Source organism: Canis lupus, chromosome 24 (genome assembly GCF_048164855.1).
Source record: "Canis lupus baileyi chromosome 24, mCanLup2.hap1, whole genome shotgun sequence".
Lineage (NCBI taxonomy): Eukaryota > Metazoa > Chordata > Mammalia > Carnivora > Canidae > Canis > Canis lupus.
This window is the reverse complement of record NC_132861.1, coordinates 4,629,134-4,654,864: the sequence shown is the minus strand read 5'-3', so window position 1 is coordinate 4,654,864 and position 25,731 is coordinate 4,629,134. Positions and strand designations below refer to the sequence as shown.

General features: G+C 38.6%; 1 protein-coding gene across 2 annotated transcripts in view; it reads right to left on the bottom strand.

Moving 5' to 3' along the window:
- The window catches only part of TRPC4 (transient receptor potential cation channel subfamily C member 4), a 208,202-nt gene that overhangs the window by 141,549 nt on the left and 40,922 nt on the right, over positions 1–25,731 (bottom strand). For both annotated transcript variants that reach the window (XM_072797298.1, XM_072797299.1), the window contains exon 2: positions 12,424–12,828. In XM_072797298.1, coding sequence (XP_072653399.1) covers positions 12,424–12,801 — 378 coding nt within the window. In that variant the 5' untranslated portion in view covers positions 12,802–12,828. The remainder of the gene's footprint in view (positions 1–12,423; positions 12,829–25,731) is intronic.

The window sequence follows — 25,731 nt, the reverse complement described above, 5'->3', positions numbered from 1 at the left end:
CAGGGAGCCCGATGTGGGACTCATTTGGAAACCCTGTGATTATGCCCTGAGCCAAAGGCAGACGCTCAACTGTTGAGCCACCCAGGCATCCCGTAAAATGGTCTTAAGAGAATACCTGGCACATTGAAATGCCAATTACTGTTAACAATTTTTATTATTATCCTTTGATCTACAACCACTATAGTATGTATGATGTAATAGAAATTTATAGTGCATCCTAATCTATTTGCCTTTTCAAATTATGTTTTTTTTTTTTTTGAGGAAAATTAGTCAGTATACTACTAATTGGGGATTCACTGACATTTTGAGAAGGGAGTAATACACATAACATAAAACCTAAATAAATGTATAATTATTTCTAATTTATACTTTATTCATCATGGTATTATTGTATTAAAAATTGACATTTAGGGGGATCCCTAGGTGGCTTGGCAGTTTGGCGCCTGCCTTTGGCCCAGGGCGCGATCCTGGAGTCCCGGGATCGAGTCCCACGTTGGGCTCCCAGCATGGAGCCTGTTTCTCCCTCCTCCTGTGTCTCTGCCTCTCTCTCTCTCTCTCTCTCTATCATAAATAAATAAATAAATCTTTAAAAAAAATTGACATTTATATCTGATGGTAGTAGAACTGATTAATAATTAAGCTTGTATCTCCAAATCAAACAAATATATATATTTCTCCCAGGAAAACCCAGAAACCAAGGAGGAATGTTGCAATGAGGTTATACACGTGAGGGATGAGGATCCTGCAAAGTTAAATCCACTCCACTCATTTATGATCTCATATAAGGGGAAAAAAAGCTATGGATTCAGTTAGTAAATTTGCAATTATGAGTTTCTCTTATCCTGCATAAACCACCCATTCCTCCTGAGTAGTCTATAAATTGGTCTTCACATGCTCCAAGCTCATACTTTAGAATTATTGTTGGTGTTTCTAATATGTGATTCAAACAACAGTTGACTTGGAACATCAATATATCTAGGAGTTAACTGATCCAGAAAATTACTGCATAAAGAAAAAATTGTGGTAATGAAAATTAGAGCACTCTTTCTTTCTTATTGCTTGAAAAATTGGTTCTTGAACATTTAAAATTCCACACTACTTAAATCCTCATTTTATGTTTCAGTTATTACTGTAATAAAATTGTACTTGTTTTGCATCTTATCAGAGAATAAGTAAGTACAGTAGGTTGAAAAAGGGGACATTTTGAAACTGTTATGAGACATTCTAATCATAATAGATATTTTTTATGATTCCCAATTAAATTAATACCTTATCTATTTGATTAATTATAATTGTTAAATGTGATTCCTTAGTGATTTCTTTTCAAATTGCTATAATTAAGTTCAATGAATATATTGCTTACTTACATCATGGTTATTATTTTTAGATTTAATGACAGCATTTATAATGGATTGGGGGGATTTAATAAAAATGACTCCAAAAAAGCTTTTCGGCAAAGCTCACTTTTGAAAGATCAGTTTCTTTCAAGGAAAAGTGGGCTCCTTGCAGGGAGCCTGATGCGGGACTCAATCTCAGGACCCTGGGATCACACCCTGAGTGGAAAACAGACACTCAACCCCTGAGCCACCCAGGCGTACCTGAAAGATCAGTTTCAATCTCTCTCCTTTTAACACAAACTCATTCTTCATACTGACACTTCACAAGAATGCATTTGCTTTGGGGAATATTCACCGTTTTCAATGCATATATGCATTTAAAATTAAATTAAACTTATTCAATATAAAATGATCAAACGGTATCAAGACGGAGGGACTTACTGAGCTAGCTCTCTTAATTCTAGCACTTCAAGATGTTAACTAAATGTTTACAACTTGCTGAGTAAGGACTATAATCCTCCTCTTTTTTATGAGCAAGTCAAGGCCCTAAAGACTAAATGATTTGCCTGAGGTGGTAAAACAGGATTTATCTCCAATCTTTCTGTCTCTCAACTTTCTTCACTATATCTCACTCTTTCTGTGTCCAAAAACAGAGAATAAAGGCTTTATTTCTAATATTCTTATTTTTTTTAATATTTTATTTATTTATTCTTGAGAGAGAGAAGGAGAGACAGAGCCAGAGACACAGGCAGAGGGAGAAGCAGGCTCCATGCACCGGGAGCCCGACGTGGGATTCGATCCCGGGTCTCCAGGATCGCACCCTGGGCCAAAGGCAGGCGCCAAACCGCTGCGCCACCCAGGGATCCCTAATATTCTTATTTTTAAAAGATTTTATTTATTTGAGTGAGAGAGAGACAGCATGTCAGTGGGGTGAAGGGAGAGTGGGGAACCCTATGCTGGGCTAGATCCCAGATCCCTGGGATCATGATCTAAGCCAAAGGCAGAAGCTTAACGTACTGAGACATCCAGGCACCTGTTATATATCCTTACTGTGGAATGGAAATGTCCCAATGCTCGAAGTTTTGTTCATCTGCTTGAGCTTGTTTTTTTATTTCACTTGACTTTTGGAAAAGGCTAAAAGCCCTTTACTCTTGTGGGTTCCAAACATATTTAATGATGTTGTTATTATTTTACTTTCACAATAAATGTGGTATGCTGAAAGAAAAGAGCAAGGGAATGTGTTTCAAAAGGATGATTTATAATTGGCTGGTCTTCAAGAAGAATAAAATGTCAATGTAACGATGGAAGTTAAATGGTGCATTGTGTTATGAGTCAGACTGATCAGTTAGCTTAAGCCATGTTGTCATATTAACAGTACAACATGGACTATCTTTTGAAAATTCTTCCACTAAAAAAAAAAATTCTTCTATTTAGGACAGAATCATTTATTATCTCTCATGATTGCTATTTGCCAGCTGGCTAAACACAATCTATGCTCAATATTATAATACCTTTTAAACTTCCTGCTGTGAAGATACAGATGCAGTGAAACACTGGGACGCCTGCACCCCAATGTTTCTAGCAGCAATGTCCACAATAGCCAAACTGGGAAGGAGCCTCGGTGCCCATCGACAGATGAATGGATAGAGAAGATGTGGTCTATGTATACAATGGAATATTGCTCAGCTGTCAGAAAGGACAAATACCCACCATGTGCTTCGATGTGGATGGAACTGGAGGGTATTATGCTGAGTGAAATAAGTCTGTCAGAGAAGGACAGTCATCATATGGTTTCACTCAGATGGGGAATATAAAAAAATAGTGAAAGGGATTATAGGGGAAAGGAGAGAAAATGAATGGGAAAAATCAGAGAGGAAAAATCATTTTATTCTTCTGACAGACCATGTGAGACTCCTAACTCTGGGAAACAAGAGATAGTGGAAGGGGAGGTGGGCGGGGGAATGGGGTAACTGGGTGATGGGCACTGAGGGGGGCACTTAACAGGATGAGCACTGGGTGTTATACTGTAGGTTGGCAAATTGAAGTCCAATAGAAAAATTTACAGAAAAAAGCCAACCACAACAACCACAACAATAAACCTTGCTGGGATCTCTGGGGGGCTCAGTAGTTTGCACCTCCCTTCGGCCCAGGGTGTGATCCTGGAGTCCTGGGATTGAGTCCCACATCGGGCTCCCTGCATGGAGCTTGCTTCTCTCTCTGCCTGTGTTGTGTCTCTGCCCCCTTCTCTCTCTCTGTCTCTCATGAATAAGTAAATAATATCTTTTTAAAAACAAACAAACTCCCTGATGTGGAATAATAAAACTCAATTTAATTTTTAGACTTTCAAAGTACTTGTTAATTAAAATACCTTATATTGGTTGCTATTCTACATATTTGGGGATAAGCTTCAGCTTTTTCATATTAAAGGTAGATTTAGATAATATCATAAGTCTTCTGTTGACAGTTTAAATCAGAATAAAAAGAAGTACAATTGATGACTTATCTATTATGTCACACAATAAGATAAATATTTTTGAGGGAGAACATCTTTAATACTTCACTGTATTTCTCTCTTACCCTCTCTTCCTCTCAATCTTGCTCCCTCTAATTTTGATAGTTCATAGGATTACAGTTACACATATATTTCAGTTCACTTACTGTCAATATCCAGGCTGTAATAAAAACAAAGAGAAAGAGGTAACCTCAACTGGCTAGCTACTGACGAAGGTCAATGTTTTCATTCTGCAAGGGACAACTCTAAAGACTCGGGCATACAGACCATCTTTAGCATACAGTTTCATTTATGAAGTTCATGGGACTGCAGAAGGCAAATGGCTTGTTGGCTTGTTCCGAAGCCCAATGAGGAAAATGAAAGGAGTTAAAAGCAAATTTTTCAAGGTATCTGAGGACTTGAGGCAAAAAGCAAATGGTCTCAATGAAAATTTTAGATTTGTTTTAATAACATAGTTCTCGGGACACCTGGGTGGCTCAGCGGTTAAGCTTCTGTCTTCAGCTCAGGTCCTGATCCCGGAATCTGGGATCCAGTCCCGCATTGGGCTCCTTGCATGGACCGTGCTTCTCTCCCTCTGCCTGTGTCTCTGCCTCTCTGTGTCTCTCATGAATAAATTAATAAAATCTTAAAAAAAAAAAAAACCATAGTTCTCTGATCAGTAGCCAGGGATACATTTATTAGTACCCACATCAATTGAATAAAAAAGTTCTTGAATTTTAGTTAGCAGGGTATATCTGGGATTGGATGCATATTGGCATTAACATGCTAATGCTAGGGGCACCTAAGTGGCTTAGTCCCTTAAGTATCAGACTTTTGATTTCGGCTCAGGTCATGATCTGAGGGTCCTGGGTTCAGGCCCTGCATCGGACTCTGCACTCAGCATGAAGTTGGCTTGGGATTCTCTGTCTCCCTTTCCTTCTGCCCCTCCCCTGCTCACTCACACACTCTCTCTCAAACAAATAAATAAAATCTTAAAAAAAAAACCCAAAACATGCTAATGCCAATCTCTTATTTCAGACTCTTTGGTTTTCTGATCACATAATAGGCAAGCTTTCTAAAGTCACAAATTGTATTAGCAAATCTACTGAAACTACTTTAAAAAACGCTCCCCTACATGCACTGAAGTGAAAAGAAAAAGAGTAAACTGAATTACATTTCCTTTGCTCTCTCTGAATAGGGTTTCCAGTGATTGCATTTTTCAAATGAAAAAAGTCATGCACTCTAGAGGATAAACTGCCAATGCTTAACTTCATTTTCTCCACATATGTTGTGTCATTAACATATTTGTTTGTCAACAGAAAGATAGATTATGGAATAATACAGTGATAATAGTATAGTATGCTGTTATTATGTGTTACTTTATAAGATACCTTTACAGAATCTGAACATAGACTTTAAGAAACAAATTAATACTATGATTTTAACAGACAAGAAAACCAAGGCTTAAAATGATTGAGAGATCCGTCCTGTTAGCAAGTGGTGAATGGAGCTGGAAGGCAGCATCTCTATCCCTCAACTCTGCTCCTTCCCAGCACTTCACAGCTTCTAATGACTTCTAATGACTATTTCTTTGTATTTGTTGAACCAAATTATAAATAACATTATAATATTCAAGAGAGAGAGATCCTCAAGATCTCCTAAATATGAAGATCTAGAGACTCTTTTAAATTTATCTCTTGGGATCCCTGGGTGGCGCAGCGGTTTGGCGCCTGCCTTTGGCACAGGGCACGATCCTGGAGACCCAGGATCGAATCCCATGTCAGGCTCCCGGTGCATGGAGCCTGCTTCTCCCTCTGCCTGTGTCTCTGCCCCTCTCTCTCTCTCTCTCTCTCTCTGTGTGACTATCATAAATAAATAAAAATTAAAAAAAAAAAAAAAGCTATAGTTTAAAAAAAAAAAAAATTTATCTCTTATCCCAAATTAGGATGATTAATGATTCAATGACTCCCACTCAAATTGGTGTAATGGCTATAGCTGGACAGCATATAGTTATTTTTCAGGACTCAAGTTCCAGCACCGATTTCCTGCTTTGTGATCTGGAACACGTCAATTTTACTTTTTTATGCTTTTGTTTCCCCATCTATAAATGGGGATAACAGTAGAACCTAATTTCATACAAAATTCTTATCGCAGTTCCTGGCATGATGACAGGCTCAATGAATATTATCAAGTATTATTATTTCTTTTATAATCATCATCATCATTCAGACGATCTCAAGGTTCATTTTCTAGCTATTAATTTATATACAGATCCTTTTAAGTCAGGTCAAATACCAACTCCACTGGGTCTCTTTCCCTGTTTTGTAAAATGAAGTGATTGGATTAGGTAATCTCCAAGATTCCTCAAGATTTATTTATTTGAGAAAGAGCGAGAGCTTAAGTGAGGGAATGCGCAAAGGAGAGAAATCCTCAAGCAGAGTGCCTACTGAGCATGGAGCCCAGCAAGGAAATCGATCCCAGGACCCTGAGATCATGGCCTGAGCCAAAATCCAGAGCCAGACACTTAACCAACTGCACCATCCAGGTGGCCCTAAAAATCTGATATTCTAAAAATCTGATATTTTTTTTTGTAGAGCTTTAAAACAAATTTCTTCAAATGAAATACTCTTACCTTAACTGTTGGGACTAATTGGTAATGTTTAGTGATATCTTTTTCCTAAGAAAGGGAAAATATAATAAACATATTAGTGAAATTGGGAGACCCTCATATATTAAATCATTTAATCATTAGTATTTAAGGGCATTAACTGAAATTTCCTGAAAGCCAGGTTAGCACAGTATATTTTATTTACTTTTTTAAATATTTTATTTATTTATTCATGAGAGACACATAGAGAGAGAGGCAGAGACAATAGGCAGAGGGAGAAGTAGGCTCCATGCAGGGAGCCCGACATGAGACTCAATCCCGGGTCTCCAGGATCAGGCCTTGGGCTGAAGGCGGCGCTAAACCGCTGAGCCACCCGGCTGCCCGCACAGTATAGTTCAATACACTTAACATAAAATATACAATCAGAGGCATTCTGTAACCTTCAAATTCCTCTAAGCCTTAAAGTACTCTCTGCAGACCAGCAGCATTACTATCACCTGGGTACTTGGAACTAAGTTCCGGGTCATCCTAGACCTGCTGCATCAGAGACCCTTAGGGTGGGATCCAGCAATCTGTGTTTTGTTAAAGCCTTCCAGTGATTCTAATGGTGCTGAAGACTGAGAACCACTTACTAAGGGAAGAATGGAAAAGAAAGCTCTGCTTCTGATAAACATGTACTGAAGCAGCTGAAACTGAAATTGAATGTGGCCTTGAATCTGGCCTTAGATGACATCAAAGAGAAAGGTCTGCCAGAAATAATTAGAAGTCAAGCAACTAATCAATTGGCTCAAAACTGGGGCTAAGAAGCCACTCTCAGTTATTCCCTGTAGAGAAATAAGGTATTCAGAAGGTCAAAGAAAAGTTCAATAAAACTATCAGAGAATATGAGAGTAATGATTGTGGCCAGTAAGAATACATGACCCAGTAAGAATACATGACCTCCCATCTTCCTGCTTAGCATAGAGAATCACATTGTCTAGGCTGTCTACTATATGAAAGAAACTAGGTGTTACTCTTTCCGTTTTTTTTTGAAGAATAAAATAAAAATAAAACACTAGAACTCAAAACCCTGATTTATTTTGGCCTACATTACATATGGAAGTAAATACTTAATGATCTATGCTCATCTATCTATCTGGCAAAATTGAAATAACTCTGTTAGAGGTGGCATTGAGAAAACCTTTTAATAGGCAAACCACCACAAACATTTGAACAATTTATAAGACCAGAAGAGAAAATCAATGTCAAAGTGATAGGAAGACAGGTGACTTCAATGTCTTGTCTATAGGACACTATCCCAGACCCCTTTTAAGTCCAAAATTTCTAATTGCCTCCTGGATGTCAATTTCAACAAAGCAGGAACTGAGTATATCCAATCAGGTCCAATGGACTGTATCCCAGTCTCTTAGTGAATGGAGTTAATTTTTCCCAGGTATATACTCCCTTCCATGCCCTCTACCCACTAATAGTTTGTATTTACCAAACCCAGTCAACAGAATTCATCATTACCTGAGAATTTATTTCTCCTTCATCTTTTTCACTGTGATCACGCTTATTCATATTCCCATGGTATTTTTCTTGTCTCTCTTCACAGCTATATTTCTAGACTCCAAAGAACAGGAACATGTCTGCTCCTTAGCACCCAGCACAAGGCTAGGCACAGTAGACATATGCAAATAGTAAATTGTTCCCAAACTAATATGAAATCTCACAGCCCCTATGACTTCAGGATGCCACCACCCACTGCATCTTCTTCCAGAGAAAGAAACGGACATGTGACAAACTTACAAAGGAAGAGTATGTTTCCTAAGCCACATTTATTACATTTTAAGTTCTTAGGTAAGTGTTCTAATGACCAGATTTGTATAATTTTTATATTATATCCTCTTTCTTGACTCATTTCAAGACAAGTTTATTTTGTCTACTTGTGATGTAGGAGCGAGTTAGGGGCAGATGGGGCTAGGCAGGGAAAAGTAAGGGAAAGGCCCAAAGTCAGGCCTCCAGGAATCTGTGGGCTCTCATAAACCCCAAGGATACCAAAAGGCCCCAGAGTCAAGCTCCTACCCATCCGGGGAAAACAGACATAAGACAGTAAAATCAGAAAAAAAATAAACCTGGCCCCCTGGCTCCAATAGGTTAGGGAGCTCCCCCTTTAATGGCTACTAAGTAATCACAGAAACCCCAGATGGAGAGAAATGTGGGGGGGGGGGGGGCACATCTCCTCTGTGCTCGTGACATTTACAAATACACCCTGATATCAACAAGAAATTCACCAACTTCCCTGGTCAGTTTCCTATAAAAGCCCCCAGAGGCAACCCTGTCAGGACCCCTCTCACTTCTCAGAGCTTCCTCTGTAGCTCTCCTGAGTAAAACTTCTATTGTTTTGCTCACTCTGTCCCTGACATTTGTTGGTCCACTCTGTTAGAGAAGAACCAAGCTCTCTTGTAGCACTTGGATATTATTGTTTTCAGGCATGGTTTTAGTGACCTCACCAGGACTAATAGCATATGTTCCAGAGTCTTTGGGGGAATGTCCAGGAGACTGGACATTCAGCAAATTATAATAATAGGCAAAGTGGCTTACAGCAATCACAAGAATCCTCTTAAGAAATTATGATCTATAAAAAAAAAATTCCTGTCAAGAGCATATTTGCTACACGCAACACTGATTTATGGGAACTGTTACTCCAAAACATGTCGCTGTACCTGAGATACATTATCCAAGTAAATCACAGATGGAGCCAAGCTCTAATGGGATTTACTGTACCGCCCCCCACCCTGAACACAGAGAACATCTTTTATGTGCTACTTTGTATACACTTCATGTTCTAACAATATACCAGGAACTCTGGGGTAGGTTGGTTTTGTTCTTTCAAAATTACAAAGTTCAAACAAAAAGATACAATTTTTTTGTTTGTTCCTAGTGCCTCCACTGAAGATGAATTCTAGAATGTACAAATACAGAAGGAAAATTTCTTGGCCAGCAAACAGATCCAAGAGAAATCTTCCAGAAACACATGGCCTGGGATATTTCTGACTCTTGGCAGACTGCAAACCTTTACTGCCTTTTGTTAATAATCAGGGTTCAGATCAAGTGCCTGTAAGGAGCCAGGACCTACTTGTGAGACTAGAGATTAGCTCAGAAGTTGAGTATCTTCCAACAAACACTCTCATAATAGCAGATATCTTCTCCAGACACCAAATTTACTCAGGCCAGCACAAATGTCATTTACTAAAGAGACATGGAAATGTATGGCCACTATTCTCTAGAAAACAGAGCTATTTAGTAATCAATGTAAAAATACATTTAATGGCAATTTTGTTCTATAGACTTGTTGCTATCTAAAATGATGGAGACCACAGTCACAGACCATCTTATGGTCACCTCTACAAAGACAAGAGAGTGTACAATATAAGGCTGCTGTTATTAGAAGCCATGAAGTATGACTGTGAAGGAATTTCAAAATCACAAGGTGACTGAAAAAGCAGCCCTTGAACTTACACAGATGAAAACAGACTCCAACTCATTCCTAGCTATGTCCTGCACTTCCTTAGTGGTAAAAGCCTGGGATATAACCTACAGCTTTTTTAAAAACAGATTTCATTTATTTGAGAGAGCATGCAGAGTGAGAGAGAGATAGAGAGAGAGAGCACAAGCAGGGGAGGAGCAGACAGAGAAGCAGACACCCCACTTAGCAGGGAACTGGATGAGGGGCTCAATCCCAGGACCCTGAGATCATGACCCAAGCCTATGGCAGACCCTTAACTAAGCCACTGTGGGACCCAGGAAATTGAACAAAATCCCCCACCCCCGGACAAGCAGAGCAGGACTGACTCTATTTGGGGCTGCACCCGCCTTGCGCTAATCGAAGACCAGGACACACCCTAATCGGAAATCCGGCTCAGAGGACCAGCATGACTGTGCAACTTTCTGCGTATCCCACTGGCCACGGGCCCCCATAAAGTTGCTGAGCCTCTTAGTCTCGGGGTCCAAGTCCCTGCTCCGTTGTGTCGGGTACACCTGGACCCAGGCTCCAGCTTGTAAATAAACCCTCGTGTGTTTGTATCCGTGTCGGCTCCTTGGTGGTTTCTTGGATTTGCAATCTTGGGCACAACACCACCCAGGCCCTCCATAACATCTTTAGATATTACCATGACCTGTCCATTCCTGGCAAGGTCTGTACAAGTTTGAAAGGATAGATCAAACAGATGAATTTTCTGCCAGTAAAATTTTAGTGGTAAGATGGAAAGGTAACACACAAACAACTGGCTATAAAACCAATAACCAAAAGCCAATAAAGCAACAAGCAGAGAGGTATTGTCCTTGTGGAGTGTTGCTTTCTGAAAGCTTAGGCTCAGGTAAGAGGAAGGGGTAGGTGGCGGGCGTCACAAAACAGGACCATGGAACACAGACTTCCGAGATGGCATTGAGAGTTGTTGTTGAAATTGTTTTTCAGGAGACACCCAGCCATGAAGCCATTCTGCTAATAATGGCAAAGATCGGATAAAAGTCCTCCAGCAAAGCAGAGATAACGGGAGCTACAACAGAGCTGGCTTTGAGAGAATTTAGTATCTCCTAACAGCTTATCCTTTGCAGAGATTGCGTATTACCCACCCAATACAGCAGAAATGGCTAGAGCGGAGTAACACATTTGAAGATTTTACTTTAAAAACTGATTTTGAGCCACCGCAGTATGTGCAATGTCTTTGCAATTAGTCAATTGGACTTGATGCAGAGAAGTGAAGAGTTCAGTGTGAGAGGAAAAAGGATCAAAGAGACTATTCAGATACAGGGCAGTCACAAACAGAAGAGTCTAGACAGACAAAAACAGATTCCTTATTTGTTCCTGTTTAGGATTTCTCCACGTCCTCAGTGGTTAAAAAAAGCCAAACAACAACAACAAAAATAAGAAGAGAGGAGATATAGCACACTATAGAACTGTGTGCTATTTTATTTTCTCCTGATGACATTAAGATATAGCTACACTTTAGCATTGGTAAATTTAATACAGTTAAATCTAGTCAAAGTGTGGAGGCCGAGAAAATTAAGGCCGTTCCACTTTAAGTTCAGCGTTATCACAAGTGCAGCCATCCCAGGCCCCTGTGAATAAGAGCTGAACTTTACCTTACTTCAGTTACAGGAAGAAAACACCTTACAGCTTGAAGTCCTAGAAAGCCCCATATTAGAATAAAAACAGAGCCCAAGCCAGTGGCAGGAAGCCCCTATTAGAATGAGAACAGAGCTCAATGCCCTTGAAGGCCCCATACCAAAATGTAAACAGAACTTGAGGAATTGCTCCAGCCCTTCTGGAGGTCCCCAGACCAGTCCTTAAAACTAAGCTGAAACCCACTTCGGGGTCCAAGTCCCTGCTCCGCTGTGTCGGGTACACTTGGACCCAAGCTCCAGCGTGCTAATAAACCCTCGTGTGCTTGCGTCGGTGTCGGCTCCTTGGTGGTTTCTTGGATTCGCAATCTTGGGCACAACAAAAGTTTAGTTATTTTCTAGTAATCCTTTCTCTATTTGCCTCAATTTAAAAGAAATCTACTGGAGTTTGCTAATGAACAATATCAAAATTAGGTGATACAATTCACTTGTGCAGTAAGATGCAGAAACCCAGTATAGGCAAACAGATTAAACAGGAAAATAGCAAACATGTTGGAAACGAAAGACAAAAGGAAAAATACCTACAGATACAGAGTGAGCCCCAAAAGTCTAGTTTGAGCATTACACAGAAATGTGGCCAATGTATGGGAAACCAATTCAGGCTCCTTTGTTCTGCTTTAGGTCTCACTAAAGGTAGATTAGCCAGGGCAGGCAGCGCAGGTGCTGGCGGCCGTTGGCAGGGATGAAGTGTGTACCTATTAGTAGCTCTCTATAGTAATAGTCCTAATTTCAATGCTGCTTATTCTTCATATTTAGAGAGAATCTGAATAACCACAAAACTTTCTGCAACGAAAATAGACCCGAAACGGTGCTTTTGCACATACCTGTTTTTCTCCACTGGGCTTTTTGTGGTTCAGTAACAGTTCAACAGCTCCGACGACTTCTTTCCTGATAGCATGCAACAGAGCATCTCCAACGTAGACATTGAAGCTTAAAAGCAGTTCAATGAGCTCCAAGTTCTCATTTTCAATTGCAATGAGGAGAGCAGTTCTTCCAAGAGGATCAATGCAATTAATGTTGATTTTAAAATAAATTTCAGCTTCCTCCAGAGATTTCTTGACACTTGCATAATCTCCCTTTTCCACCGCATTTAAGTAGGCTTTTTCTGATGGAGAGAGTTCCGATTCTGCTCGGACTATCCTTAGAGGGATGCGATCTCTGTAGGGGGCATTCACATTCCTTTTGTAATAGAACTGAGCCATGTTTCATGCCATGCTACTTCCTTGTCTCTGAAAGTGCAAACAGAACCCAAAAAACACAAGGATCAGTGCCAGTACACTTTCTAATCATGATGTGTCACATTTAACATGTGGGACCCAGGACGTTGAACCGAAGTCCCAGGCCTGGCCGAGCAGCAGGACCGGCTCCCTTCGGTGCGGCCCCGCCCCCCCCCCCTCGACCCCACAGGCCCTGCTTACTGCCCACGGCGCTGCCCACCCTGTCGAGCCGCCGGGCACCCCTCCCGGCCCCGGCCCCGGCCCCGGCCCGCAGCCACGCAGCCCCGCCTTGTGCCCCGAACCCGCGCGGATCCGGGGCTGCTGCGGGGTAAGGGGCCACGCGGGGCCCCTGCGTGCGGGCCCACGGGACCGGGCAACTTTCCGCCCATGGACAGTCCCGCGGGCCCCGGGCCCCGTAGAGCTGCGGCGCCTCTTAGCCTCGGGGGCCAGGTCCCTGCTCCCTGCGTCGGGCGCACCTGGACCCAGGCCCGTGTGTTTGCATCGGGGGGGCTCCTCGGGGGTTTCTCGGATTCGCGATCTGGGGCACGACATAAATGTTTTACTGCTGTTAGCTCCTGATTTCATACTTATGGATCTGAACTACTTTATTATTCTATGTCATTTGTATTCAACTCACTTCTTTACTTACATACGTTTACTACTAAATTAAAATTAATAGGAGATTCCAGGTACCTGAACATGCATATTCATCTTAATTGATTTTTTTAAACCTAATCATTTTATGAGTAAATTAACCTGACTTGAATAATACTTTAAAGGTAAATTAAACATACATTGAATCAACAAATGTGATTATATTTCATGTAATGTTTTCAATTTGGGAAATTATACATTACTTGTTTGTTACCTCAATTTAGTAGGCATTTCAGTTAACCAATTAATTAGGTTTCACTTTTCAATGTTCAGATTATTAGTCACATTAATCATAATTTCTCAACTAGGGGCACCTGGGTGGCTCAGTGGTTAAGCATCTGCCTTTGGCTCAGGTTGTGATCCCAGGGTCCTGGGATCAAGTCCCACATCAAACTCCCTCCAGGGATCCTGCTTCTCCTTCAGCCTGTCTCTGCCTCTCTGTCTCTCATGAATAAATAAAATCTTTAAAATAATAATTTCTCAACTATCTAGGTTCAAGATACAATTTGTTCCTTTCTGGCTTATTAGATTTCATATTTTATTAAGGCCCCTTCACAGATGAAACAAATTTAAGAATTTCATAATTCATAATATTTTTCTCAAATATTTCACTTTTTATTAGTCTTGGTGTTTCAAATGTATAATGACCAAACTACACAGCATGATATACATTCATTCCCATAATTACAGAAAGGAAGTGTGGCAATATTAATTTTTTAGAGAAAAATGAAGAGTGACGCTGGTGTTCAAATCTATTGATTTTAGGTGTGCAAATTATTTGCTTGAAACTTAATTATAATTTCAGGATTTGGAGATGCTTTGACTCACTAGAATCATGGGAGAGAATTTATAAATTTATATTATGGGATAGGAATGACAAATATTCCTCTAGTATAACTCAGACTACAATAAGTCAAGATTATTATGATGCTACGTATCTTATAATTTTCTGACCTAGAATGGCAGCACCTCCTTCCCAACCCATGTCAGCATCTGTAAGAGCATGTGGAATCAATGTCAACGGGCTTCATATTGTAATTTTACCAGGACTACAATGTAAATGATAATAAGTGGCATTTATAATACTTTATTTCCTCACATTGTCCTTACCTAAGACTCTTGGAAAAAATATGTAAATATTCCTTTTTATTTATTTATTTTTAAAGATTTACTTATTTATTTATGATAGACATAGAGAGAGAGAGGCAGAGACACAGGAGGAGGGAGAAGCAGGCTCCATGCTGGGAGCCCCACATGGGACTCGATCCCAGGACTCCAGGATCACGCCCTGGGCCAAAGGCAGGCCCTAAACTGCTGAGCCACCCAGGGATCCCCTAAATATTCCTTTTTGGAGCTGAATTCAAGGTTTGCCACCAACAATTGTTTTGTTTAAGACCAATGTTTGAAAGTAGCTCACCAAAAATACAGGGTAAAATTAAGGTATGAACACAACACACAGTGGTTTGAATTGTGACTCAGAGGAATTAGCCTAGAGGATGGAAAAATTTTATTTCATTTATTCTATTTTATTTAGTGATGATATGAAATAAAGAATTAGAGAGTAAATAAATAGCATTTGACTTCTGACCAAGCTGCAGGATGGTGTGCATGCACTGTGGTATAGTGGTGAGCCCAGGTGCCCTCCAAAGCGCAGGATGTCAGTGACAACGAAGGGACTGGTGGACAACACAGAAAGTATTGGACAAGTTGGGAGAGATGAGGACAGATAATGGCAAATTAGATTCAGTAAAACCTATTTCATTTAATCCAGATAACTGCCATACATGTAAACTACATAAGGATGGGTTAAAATGTAATACTGCCCTGAAAAAAAGATGTAGCCTAATCAACACTGTATTTAAAATGTGAACTGGGCATGAGATTTTACATTTGGGAACCTGTTACTCCCCATAAAATGAGGTAAACAACACTATCAAACGAATGAGTGAGAAGAATCAGAGTTAGTGCTGAAAAAGATCTTCTACCTTTTCTTAAAGATTTTATTTATTCATGAGAGACACACAGAGAGAGGCAGAGACATAGGCAGAGGGAGAAGCAGGCTCCCCTTAGGGAGCCTGATATGGAACTCGATCCCCAGACCCCGAGATCACGACTTGTACCAAAGGTAGACGCTCAACCACTGAGCCACCCAGGTGTCCTGAGAAAGATCTATTAACCGTATTGTTCTCTTCCAATTTCTTGAATTTGAAACAAACACAAAACCCAATGTGACTTGGGAAGGATAGGTGAATCTGAGATATATTAAATATACTAAGAAATTAAATACATTAAATAAGTGAAATTTAATTACTTCTATGGAATATAAAATACACACACGTAAAATAATTCTGGCTAAAACATTAAAAGAATAAGAAGATTGTATAATTTTTAGACAAGTCTCTGTGCTGGATTACTTGAGATGCAAGGATACGAATAGAAAGACAAAAATCAGGGTTAACTTTTTGAAACCATGAGAGACGAATGTAATAGTGAATGCAAGGTGCTGATAAGGCTGATGGGAGTTCCTGAGCTGACACAATTGTCAGCAACTCTGGAACTGCCACTGGAAAGGAAGTCTTGAAAGAAGAGGAGGCTTAGTATAGCAGAGATCCTGACCTAAAGTGTGTGAATGAAAGTCTGTTCCTGGTCCTACATTTTCAGAATGAGCTTTCTGGGGAGGAAAAGATATTTTCCTCTATGAAATCACATAATTGATTTCAATGCCCCCTTTATAACATACCATCCAGAAGTAAAATGACTGTTTCATCCAGTTACATTTCAGACTCAGAAGAGAGATGGGAAGTGATGGGAAAAACCTCAAATTCCGTACGTGAATTTTTAAATAACCCAAATTCTAATTTCTGTAAATGTGTTGGGGATTAACACAATCACAAAGCTGGAGAGAGCTACACCTTGCCATCAAGAGAAATTTTTTAAAAATTGTCACTAGATTTGAGAACCACAATTATCTATGCAACATAAACAGAAAAACAAAAGGTCCTACATTTTCTTATCAATCAGAAGGCATATTTCCTAGAGGATGGACTTAGTTGTACAGTAGAAAGAATAGTGGACTTCCGTACAACAGAGATAAAGAAAATACACAGAAATCTCTACTCTTGAGTAGACATTAAAGTTAAAATAAATTTTTCATATATATGTATATATATGAGTATATATATTGTTTTTATTCTAGTTTATGATAAAAAAATTGTGTTTACAAGTGTGATTTCTTGGCTCAGTGAGAAATTTGACTCCCATTTTTCTGTTAAGATACTACTACATATATTTAAGTTGATTTTGTATTTTTTCTGGACTCTGATATTGAAATGACATTTTCCAAGACAATTTATTCACATTCAATCCAATTTGGATTTCTTTTTGGCTATTGGTATAGTACATTATCTCTAATCTTAATTCCACCAAAACACCAAATGCTTTGTTTTTTGCTACCATTCTGAATTCCAGACCCCTTCCTACTTCCTCAGGAACAATATATATACTCCTATATACTGTATGTGCATTTCAGTAGTTTAAGTCTTGTACAAAAACTGCCACATAATTCACTTAGCCTGTCTAAAACCTAACCAACAAAGTTTTCTCTGGTTTTGATGCTGTAAAAGCACAATGAATTATTAAATTCCTCTGAAGGGTTTTAAGGATCTTTCTGTGAATTTCAAGAAGTTCATGTCCTAATTACTTAAGGAAAGGAAAAACACTTTACTAAGTAAATATTATGACATCCTAAGATTTTAAAGGAGGAAATCGGGAATATGCTTATTTTTAGAATTGAAGCCCCTCAACAACTACCAAACCTAAAACTAAACCCTAGATATCCTTATTAAAACACACACACACACACCTAGAAGAATGCATCTGCAGGGCAAAAATTTTTATTTTTCTTGACTTTTTATCTCATGGGATTTAGAAAATACACACGGCTGTCAAAGTTTGAATTTCAACCTCGAGAGCATTGATCTCTTTTTCTTCCCCTCCAATTTCAGAGGAAAGGATGTTTGCTCTATCTACCACTGCCTGAGGGTTCAGCCACTGCCACCTCTCCATCAGTTACCTCTTTCTTTCAGACCTTAAACCGCTCTGCATGTTGAACTTTTCTCAAATTACAAATGTATTTAATTTTCACCTACTTACTTTAAAGTTCTAATTATCTTTTTTTTTTTTTAAGATTTTATGTATTATTCACGAGACAAACAGAGAAAGAGGCAGGGACATAGGCAGAGGGAGAAGCAGGCTCCCTGCGGGGAACCCAATGTGGGACTTGATCCCAGGACCCCAGGATTATGACCTGAGCCAAAGGCAGACACTCAACCATGGAGCCACCTTGGTGCCCCAAAATTCTAATTATCTTTGGCAATTCTCTTTTTCTCTCATCTCTGGTTTTGTTTTATAAAGTTTAAGCTAATCTCCCATTTACTCATTTACTCTAACATGGTATTTATCGCCATCATGGAATAAATATTTGTCTTAAAGTCAGTCATGTCTTGCTAGTTGTCAGATACATTTTAGTGCTTTTCAGGCAACATAATACTCGGCTTTCTAGCAGCCTTCTGTGATGAGCCTCTCTCTAATAAAATGTCCCCACCTTGAGTTCTAGGACATGCTCTACTTTCTACCTCAACAAGACCTCTCTCTCTCGATAGCCTCCAGCTTCTTTTCCTTCCATCTGAAGCCTAAATGCTATTACCAGGGCTCTGCTTATGGCTCTTTTCTCTGTTACTGTCATTAGCTATTCTCATCCATTACTCATTATCTGAAATGTTCCATAAAACCCATATATGTCTTTACAATATGCCATGTATTTTTAAAATGTTCTAAAATCCATGCTTGCAGTCCATACTTCTTTAAGTTCCAGACCTGTGCTGTCCAATGTCGTACTTATTAGTCACATGTGGCTACTTAAACATAAGTCAACTAACATTAAATAATATTAAAGATAATTTCTTAAGTCTTATTTGCCATATTTCAACTGCTCCGTAGCATTTCCTGTGCATACTGCTGACTTTATCTCCTCATCGTCTTTAACATGGCCACACCGATATTCTTCTAAATCATCTCACTGATATTATTCTTCCATGCTCTCTATTTAGCCTCCACAATGACACATGCCTAATCATGCCAAAATGTCAATCTGATCAAATCACTCTCTTAAAATTCTTAAGTGACTGATAATCATTCATAGGAAAACATACTGACTCATTACAGAATACTGGACTCTCCATGATCTGGTTTCTAAATGCCTTCTTAGACATATTTCCCAAGATCGCTTCTGGAAAACCATATTTTCACTGACAATCTACTTAACTATTATAGCTCTAAGTATTTTCTCATACTTTTCTTTACAACAGGAATACCTTTCCTTCCCTTGAGCCTCTGGCAACTCCTGCCAAGTTCTAAAACCTTCTGTGAGGTATCACAGCCTTGAGGATTTTTCTTCCCCTTCTTCCTAAGATGGGTCTGCAGAAAATCTGTGGACCTCTTACAGATTTAGATCTTTTCTATTTAACTGTATAGGAGATTGTGACTTTATACAGTTTTGCATCCACAGGGCTAAGCAAAAAGTAAGTGCCCCAAATTTGTTGATGAATCAGTGAATTAATGACCATACTTTTAGAGTTATTCCACTGCCATTTTAAGTAAAAGAATAAAATTAACAGTAAAATTGCTTTAATGGCTTGTTTAAAATTGGTTTAGCTTTTGGTGGTCCATTAAATGCAACAGTAAATAACTGGACTTCTGATCAACAGCTTGTGTGAAATGCTTTAATTTTTACCTATTTTTCTTCTTTGAATATCTTTACCCCTAAGTTTTTGTCAACTGTATGAAAAATTAAAACTGTATTGTATAAATCAACACATATATAGCTCATTGGTCTGGAATATGCTTCTTTACTGCTATTACCTAAAATTGTCAGAAGGGCATTCGAATAAGGAATCAGATTAACATCAGACCATTTTTTAAAAAGATTTATTTATTTATGTTAGAGAGACTATGACTGAAAGAGAGCGAGTGGGTAAGGGGAAGAGGGAGAGAATCCTCAGGCAGTCTTTCTGCTGAGTGAGGAGTCTGATGCAGGGCTCGATCCTATGACCTATGAGATCACCAACTGAGCTAAAACCAAGACTCAGATACTCAACCAACTGAGTGACCTAGGTGTCTCCAACATCAGACCTCTTAACAACAAATATGGAGGCTAGAAGATGATATTTTTGAAAGATGTGGAAACAACCTCCTCCCTCAATAAAACAGAAGTTTGAATTGAGTTGGAATTTCATACCTTACTAAAATTATTTAGATGTAATAAGACATAAAATCAGTCTCATGCATCCAGCCTCAGAAGATTTTTCACACATAAGATCAATATATGAAAACTACAGATAGAGATAAAAAAGAAGACTTATTGTTTAAATGGTTAAGAGATTTTTATCTCTTTTGCTCATTTGATATATATACAGTGCTTAGAAAAAGGTCTGGTATACAGTAAATGCACAAGTGTTAAATGAATTAAATACCGATTGAACATCCATGTGTCAAAATGTGTGTACCAAACCTTGGCAATACCATGGTGAATGATCTTTTTGCTCATAAGAGCTTACGATCCATCAGAGAGGACTCACAAAAATTTTTAAAAACCTACGGACAAACAGAATAATTACAATTTTGTTAAGGTTATAATGGAAACAAAGGGTGAGATGGAGAGCTGCATGAGGTAGGGTAGTCAAGATGTCTCTCTGTGACATGACTGATGATAAATGCTAGCTATGTAAGACGTAAAAAGTGTAAATAAAACCAATCTATTAAAGGGATCTGAAAGTGAGAAGATGGTAAGGCAGGAAGAACAGTATAGAGTTTGGCATATAGAGAGTAAGGGAAAGAAGGAGGAGGTGACTCTGTAGCCCAGAATGTGGGGCATGGATTTTTTTTTTAAGATTTTATTTATTTATTAATTCATGAGAAACACAGAGAGAAAGAGAGAGAGAGACAGAGACAGAGACACAGGCAGAAGGAGAAGCAGGCTCCATACAGGGAGCCCGACATGGGACTCGAACCCAGGTCTCCAGGATCAGGCCCTGGGCTGAAGACGGCACTAAACCGCTGAGCCACCGGGGCTGCCCGGGGCATGGATTTTGGAATGTATTCGAAGCATAACAAGAAGTTACTGAAGGGCTTTGAACTGGGGAGTGACCTGATCCAATTTCTGTTTTTAAAGGTCACTTGGGTGTCCGGGTGGCTTGGTCCATTAAGTATCTGCCATTGGTTCAGGTCATGATTTCAGGACCTGGAATCAAGCCCCATATTGGACTCCCTGCTCAGGGGGGAGTGTGCTTCTCTCTCCCTCTATGCCTCTCCCTAGCTCCTGCGCAGGCATGTACATAAGATGTTCTCTCCTTCTCTCTCTCAAATAAATAAATAAAAATCTTAAAAAAAAAATAAAGGTCACTTGGGCTGCTAACTGATTTGGAATTGTGCAAGAGTAAAAACTAAGAGATCATCTGACAGTAAACCAAGTGAGTATCATTAAGAGTCTCTATCAGAAAAGAGGAAACATTAAATCCTGTGAATCAGAATGCAAAACTCTTAGACTCTGGTCTGGTATAATGCTAATGAGGATTGAAATGTTTGCTCATATTTTACTGGATTTATCAACATGTTTATGCTTTGTATTATTGAATATATTTCAAGTAATCTTACCCTGTCTTTTCTGTACCTCTATTTTTTCCATAATTCTGTAGAATCTGAAGTTTTTCAGGAATATGCATGTCATTTTCTAACAAAGATGTGTGTATACATATGGCTGTTACTACCCCAGAAATATCTGTACTTCTTTCATTGTGTCAAAGATGTCGCTGCTTGGCTTGCTGACAATGAAAGCATAACATGGCAAAGAGAACAATGTTAAGAAGAAATGAGGGGAGAAACATGCATATCCCAAATAATTAGTTTAGACAAATAACCTAGTTTCAAAAATGACTTATTCAACATCAAAATGTATTCAAAGTACCCCACCACACTCAGATCCTGCAATTCACAGCTGCTCTTTAGTTTCTGAAATCACGTATGCGTACGTGTGTGCATCCATCTATATTCTGTCATGGTAGTAATGTTAAGTCTCTAGGCTAAAACAAAAATAAATAAATCTTTTAGTGATAGCAAAGGTAATACAAAAATGGTTAAATTGGATGCACATATAGAATTTTTGCTAAGTACATGACTACTTTATTTTTTAAAAATACCAATTAGATTATTCCAAGAGGTAAAAAAAGGACACCATGTGGCTGAGATGTTACTGCTGTTGGCGGTGGTGGGATGTGGGTGTGTGTGTGTGTGTGTGTGTGTGTGTGTGTATGTCTGAAAGATGACTGAACAGGTACTGCATAGTAGTATATCAATAGGGAAGCATGACAAATCAGTGCAGGGAATGGAAAAAAATATAAATAATATTGACACAACTGATGAGATATTTTGGAAATAATTACTTCAGAATACCATGAAAAGTGGATTCTAAATTAATTAAAAGTGAAATATTGAAACAAATGAAATTTCAATAGGAAGGAGTTTTCTAAGCAAAAAACAACAGAGAGATGATGAGACAGGCTTATGGATGCACAGAATTAAAAAATATCTTAGCATTCACACATAATACACAAAGTTAGAAGGCAAAACAAGGAATATTATTCAAAATACATATGACTGAAAAGAACTTATTCAACAGAAAAGAAAGCCACTAAGGGCAGCCCCGGTGGCCCAGCGGTTTAGCACCACCTTCAGCCCAGGGCATGATCCTGGAGCCCCAGGTTCGAGTCCCACGTCAGGCTCCCTGCATGGAGCCTGCTTCTCCCTCTACCTGTGTCTCTGCCTCTCTTTCTCTCTTTCTCTCTCTCTGTCATGAATAAATAAATAAAATCTTTAAAAACAAAAGAAATAAAAGAAAGCCACTAACATTCAAAGAGTAAAAAGAACAGCCTCAATTAATTTAAATATTAAAAAAGAGAGAGAGAGAGAGAGAACAGCTCCTTCAGAGAAAAAAAAAGAGGCTATTATCAATAAACATCATTTGAAAATGCATCCTAGGGGTGCCTGGGTGGTTGAGTCGGTTAAATGTCTGCCTTAGCCTCAGGTCATGATCTCAGGCTCCTTCGATCCAGCCAGGCATCTGCTCCCTTCTCAGCGGGAGTCCGCTTCTCTCCCCCTGCCTCCTCCCCTGGCTCCTGCTTTCTCTCTCAAATAAATAAAAAATAAAATTTTAATAAAAAGAAAATGATTCTACTTTTCTGACCTCTAAAACTGAGAAGTTTGCCAGCATGATAAAACATACTGCATAGCAAATGTAGTCAGATTAAATATAAGAGAATAGCCAATGCCAGAAAGGATTCAGTGGAAATGCTTCTCTTTTAAATTGCTGGTCACAGTTTAAACTGAAAAGGAATTGGAAATACACATATCAGTCTCTGGGAAGGTTCAAGCTCTTCACCCTAGGAATATCTCTTCCAGAAATCTACCAAGGAGTCTTATTTTACAAGACAGGCAATGATGTATGCACAAAATGAAAAATAACTTTTCTGTTGTTGGAAAAAACTCGTGAGATTCAAAAGCCAGTAATTATTAGCTAGTTCAACTAAGAGCTGAATATTTAATTTAAAAATGTGTATTACTGTTAAAATAATGTGTATTAAAGGTTAACATCATGCAAAATAATAGTATTATAGTAAGTGCTAATCATGAAGAAAATTAGCATCTACAACAATGAAAAACCTGTAAGAAGGAGATAACTATACTCACAATTAAGACAGGTTACCTATGGGTAATTGGTGATTTTTTGTTCTGGCCTACATTTTCTAGGTTTTTTGATAAAGAGAATACATTCTCTGCTCGCTCTCTCCCTCTTTTTAAAATATTTTATTTATTTAAAATATTTCTTTTTTTAAGATTTCATTTATTTATTTGAGAGAGAGAGAGAGAGCACAAACGGGGTGAGGGGCAGAGGGATAAGCTAACCCTGAAGCAGGGCACGATCCAGGACTCCAGGATCAAGACCTGAGCAGAAGGCAGATGCTTAACTGACTGAGACACCCAGGTGCCCCAAAATACAATGATTGTAATTAAAAGTCTTTAATCACAAAGTAAAGTTTATTTTATTTTTTTTAAAAAAGCAACACTCTGGTGTCCTAATAATTAGCAGGATTCTCATGTTTAAAAGGTATTCAGTATGTTTTTCACAACTCCAAAAGCCAGAACTAAGACTGAGAGGTAGAAATTATGAAGAAAAAGCATTCTTCTCAACAAAAGGGTCATTTAATAGTAAGATTTGTTCAGGAGCACCTGGCTGGCTCTAGGGGTTGAGTATCTTCTGCCTTTGGCTAAGGTCCTGATCCCGGGGTTCTGGGATAGAGTCCCACATCAGACTCCCAAGGGAGCCTACTTCTCCCTCTGCCCGTGTCTCTGCCTCTCTGTGTCTCTCATGAATAAATAAATAAAATCTTAAAAAAAAGATTTGTTCAAATATCCAATGTTTAACTTAGAGGCTAGTAAACTCCCTGTTGCTAATAGTATTCAAACACTGAAGAGACAACTTATGGGAATGTTGTAGAAAAGATTCAAAAACTAAACAGATGGATAAATTGGATAATCTTTAATGACTATGATGGTTAGACTATGCTTCTATTAGTCTCTGCTTTTATCAGACTCTGCCAATAAACCATGTGACCTTGAACACATCTCTAAATTTGTCACTTTTTATTCTTCCATTAAAGTCATACAAAATGATCCTGTTTCCATGAAGCTCTATAATTTTTTACCTAATTTTTATAAATTAAGGTATTTGCATTCAGCAGGTATTTGTTTTTTGGGGTTTTTAAAAAATTTTTTTCTAATTGGAGTTCAATTTGTCAACATTTAGCGTAACACCCAGTGCTCATCCTGCCAAGCGCCCCCCTCAGTGCCCATCACCCAGTCACCCCAACCCCCAACCCCCCCGGCCAACCTCCCCTTCCACTACCCCTTGTTCGTTTCCCAGTGTTAGGAGTCTCTCATGTTTTGTCATCCTCACTGATATTTTCCCTCATCCTCTCTCCTTTCCCTTTATTCCCTTTCACTAATTTTTATATTCCCCAAATGAATGAGGATCATATAATGTTTGCCCTTCTCCGATTGACTTATTTCACTCAGCATAACACCCTCCAGTTCCATCCATGTTGGAGCAAATGGTGGGTATTTGTCATTTCTAATGTTCAGCAGGTATTTGTGATTTTCCTGCTCTTGGTCATAGATTGGGTGTCTCATTACATAGCACTGAGGTTTCCAAGGAAACTATTTCCAAAATATATTACTTACTCAGATAAACAAATCTACAAGAAATAGTTTAAAATCTGTTTATTTTATGGTAATCACAAAGAGCAATTCACTTTTTGATATCATACAGTTTTTAGAATTTTCCATTGTAGTCTTCACCCTAAATATTAATTATATTATGCAGTAACTTGATTTTTTTATTTCTATAAAGTATTATTTCTTATTAAGTAAAAATATGTTTTCGTTTGGATAATGAAAATACATGCATTTGTCATTATTGCTGGAGCTAGAATTTTCTTATCAGGGATACAATTTTATAAATCTCCAAATGTATCTTTGTTATTTGTATCTGTAAATAAGACAGTCTATATTAAGTTTTTTTCCTCCTTAAATGAGGTGGTTATTATATGACTAATTTCTCATTTAGCCTTTATTTAAAGCATTTGGAAGAAATATAAAAGCAGAAAACAGTGTTCCTACTTATTGATTTATAATAGGCCATAGGATAACCATTTAACATTACCATGAGAGGTCTCAGCATTTAGGGGAATAAATCTAGACTCCCCTGAAATATCTGATATACAGAATTTTTGTGTGTTTACAGGCTGAACCCATGAATGTTTTTAAATCCACTGTTCTCTCTATTCTTAAAACAATGTGCCCTGATATAAAAAGGAAAAAACAGACTGTTTTTCTCCCTATTTCCAGTTACTGAAGATACCATGGTGAGGCTATTATCAAAGTTCCAAGTTGTAAATCCTGAAGGTAATTTATTTTTATTGGTCCACTGCAGTTTCAGGCAAGGGGTCACCTTTGGTGAAGCGATGTCCTCTCCTCTGAGGCATATTCTTTAAAGGAAAATACATGAAGTGGGTGGGAGTGTCAGAGGACAACCTGATCAAATGTCTCAATCCTAAAGACAAATTAGTTTGCTAGGGTGCATCAGTTTCACAT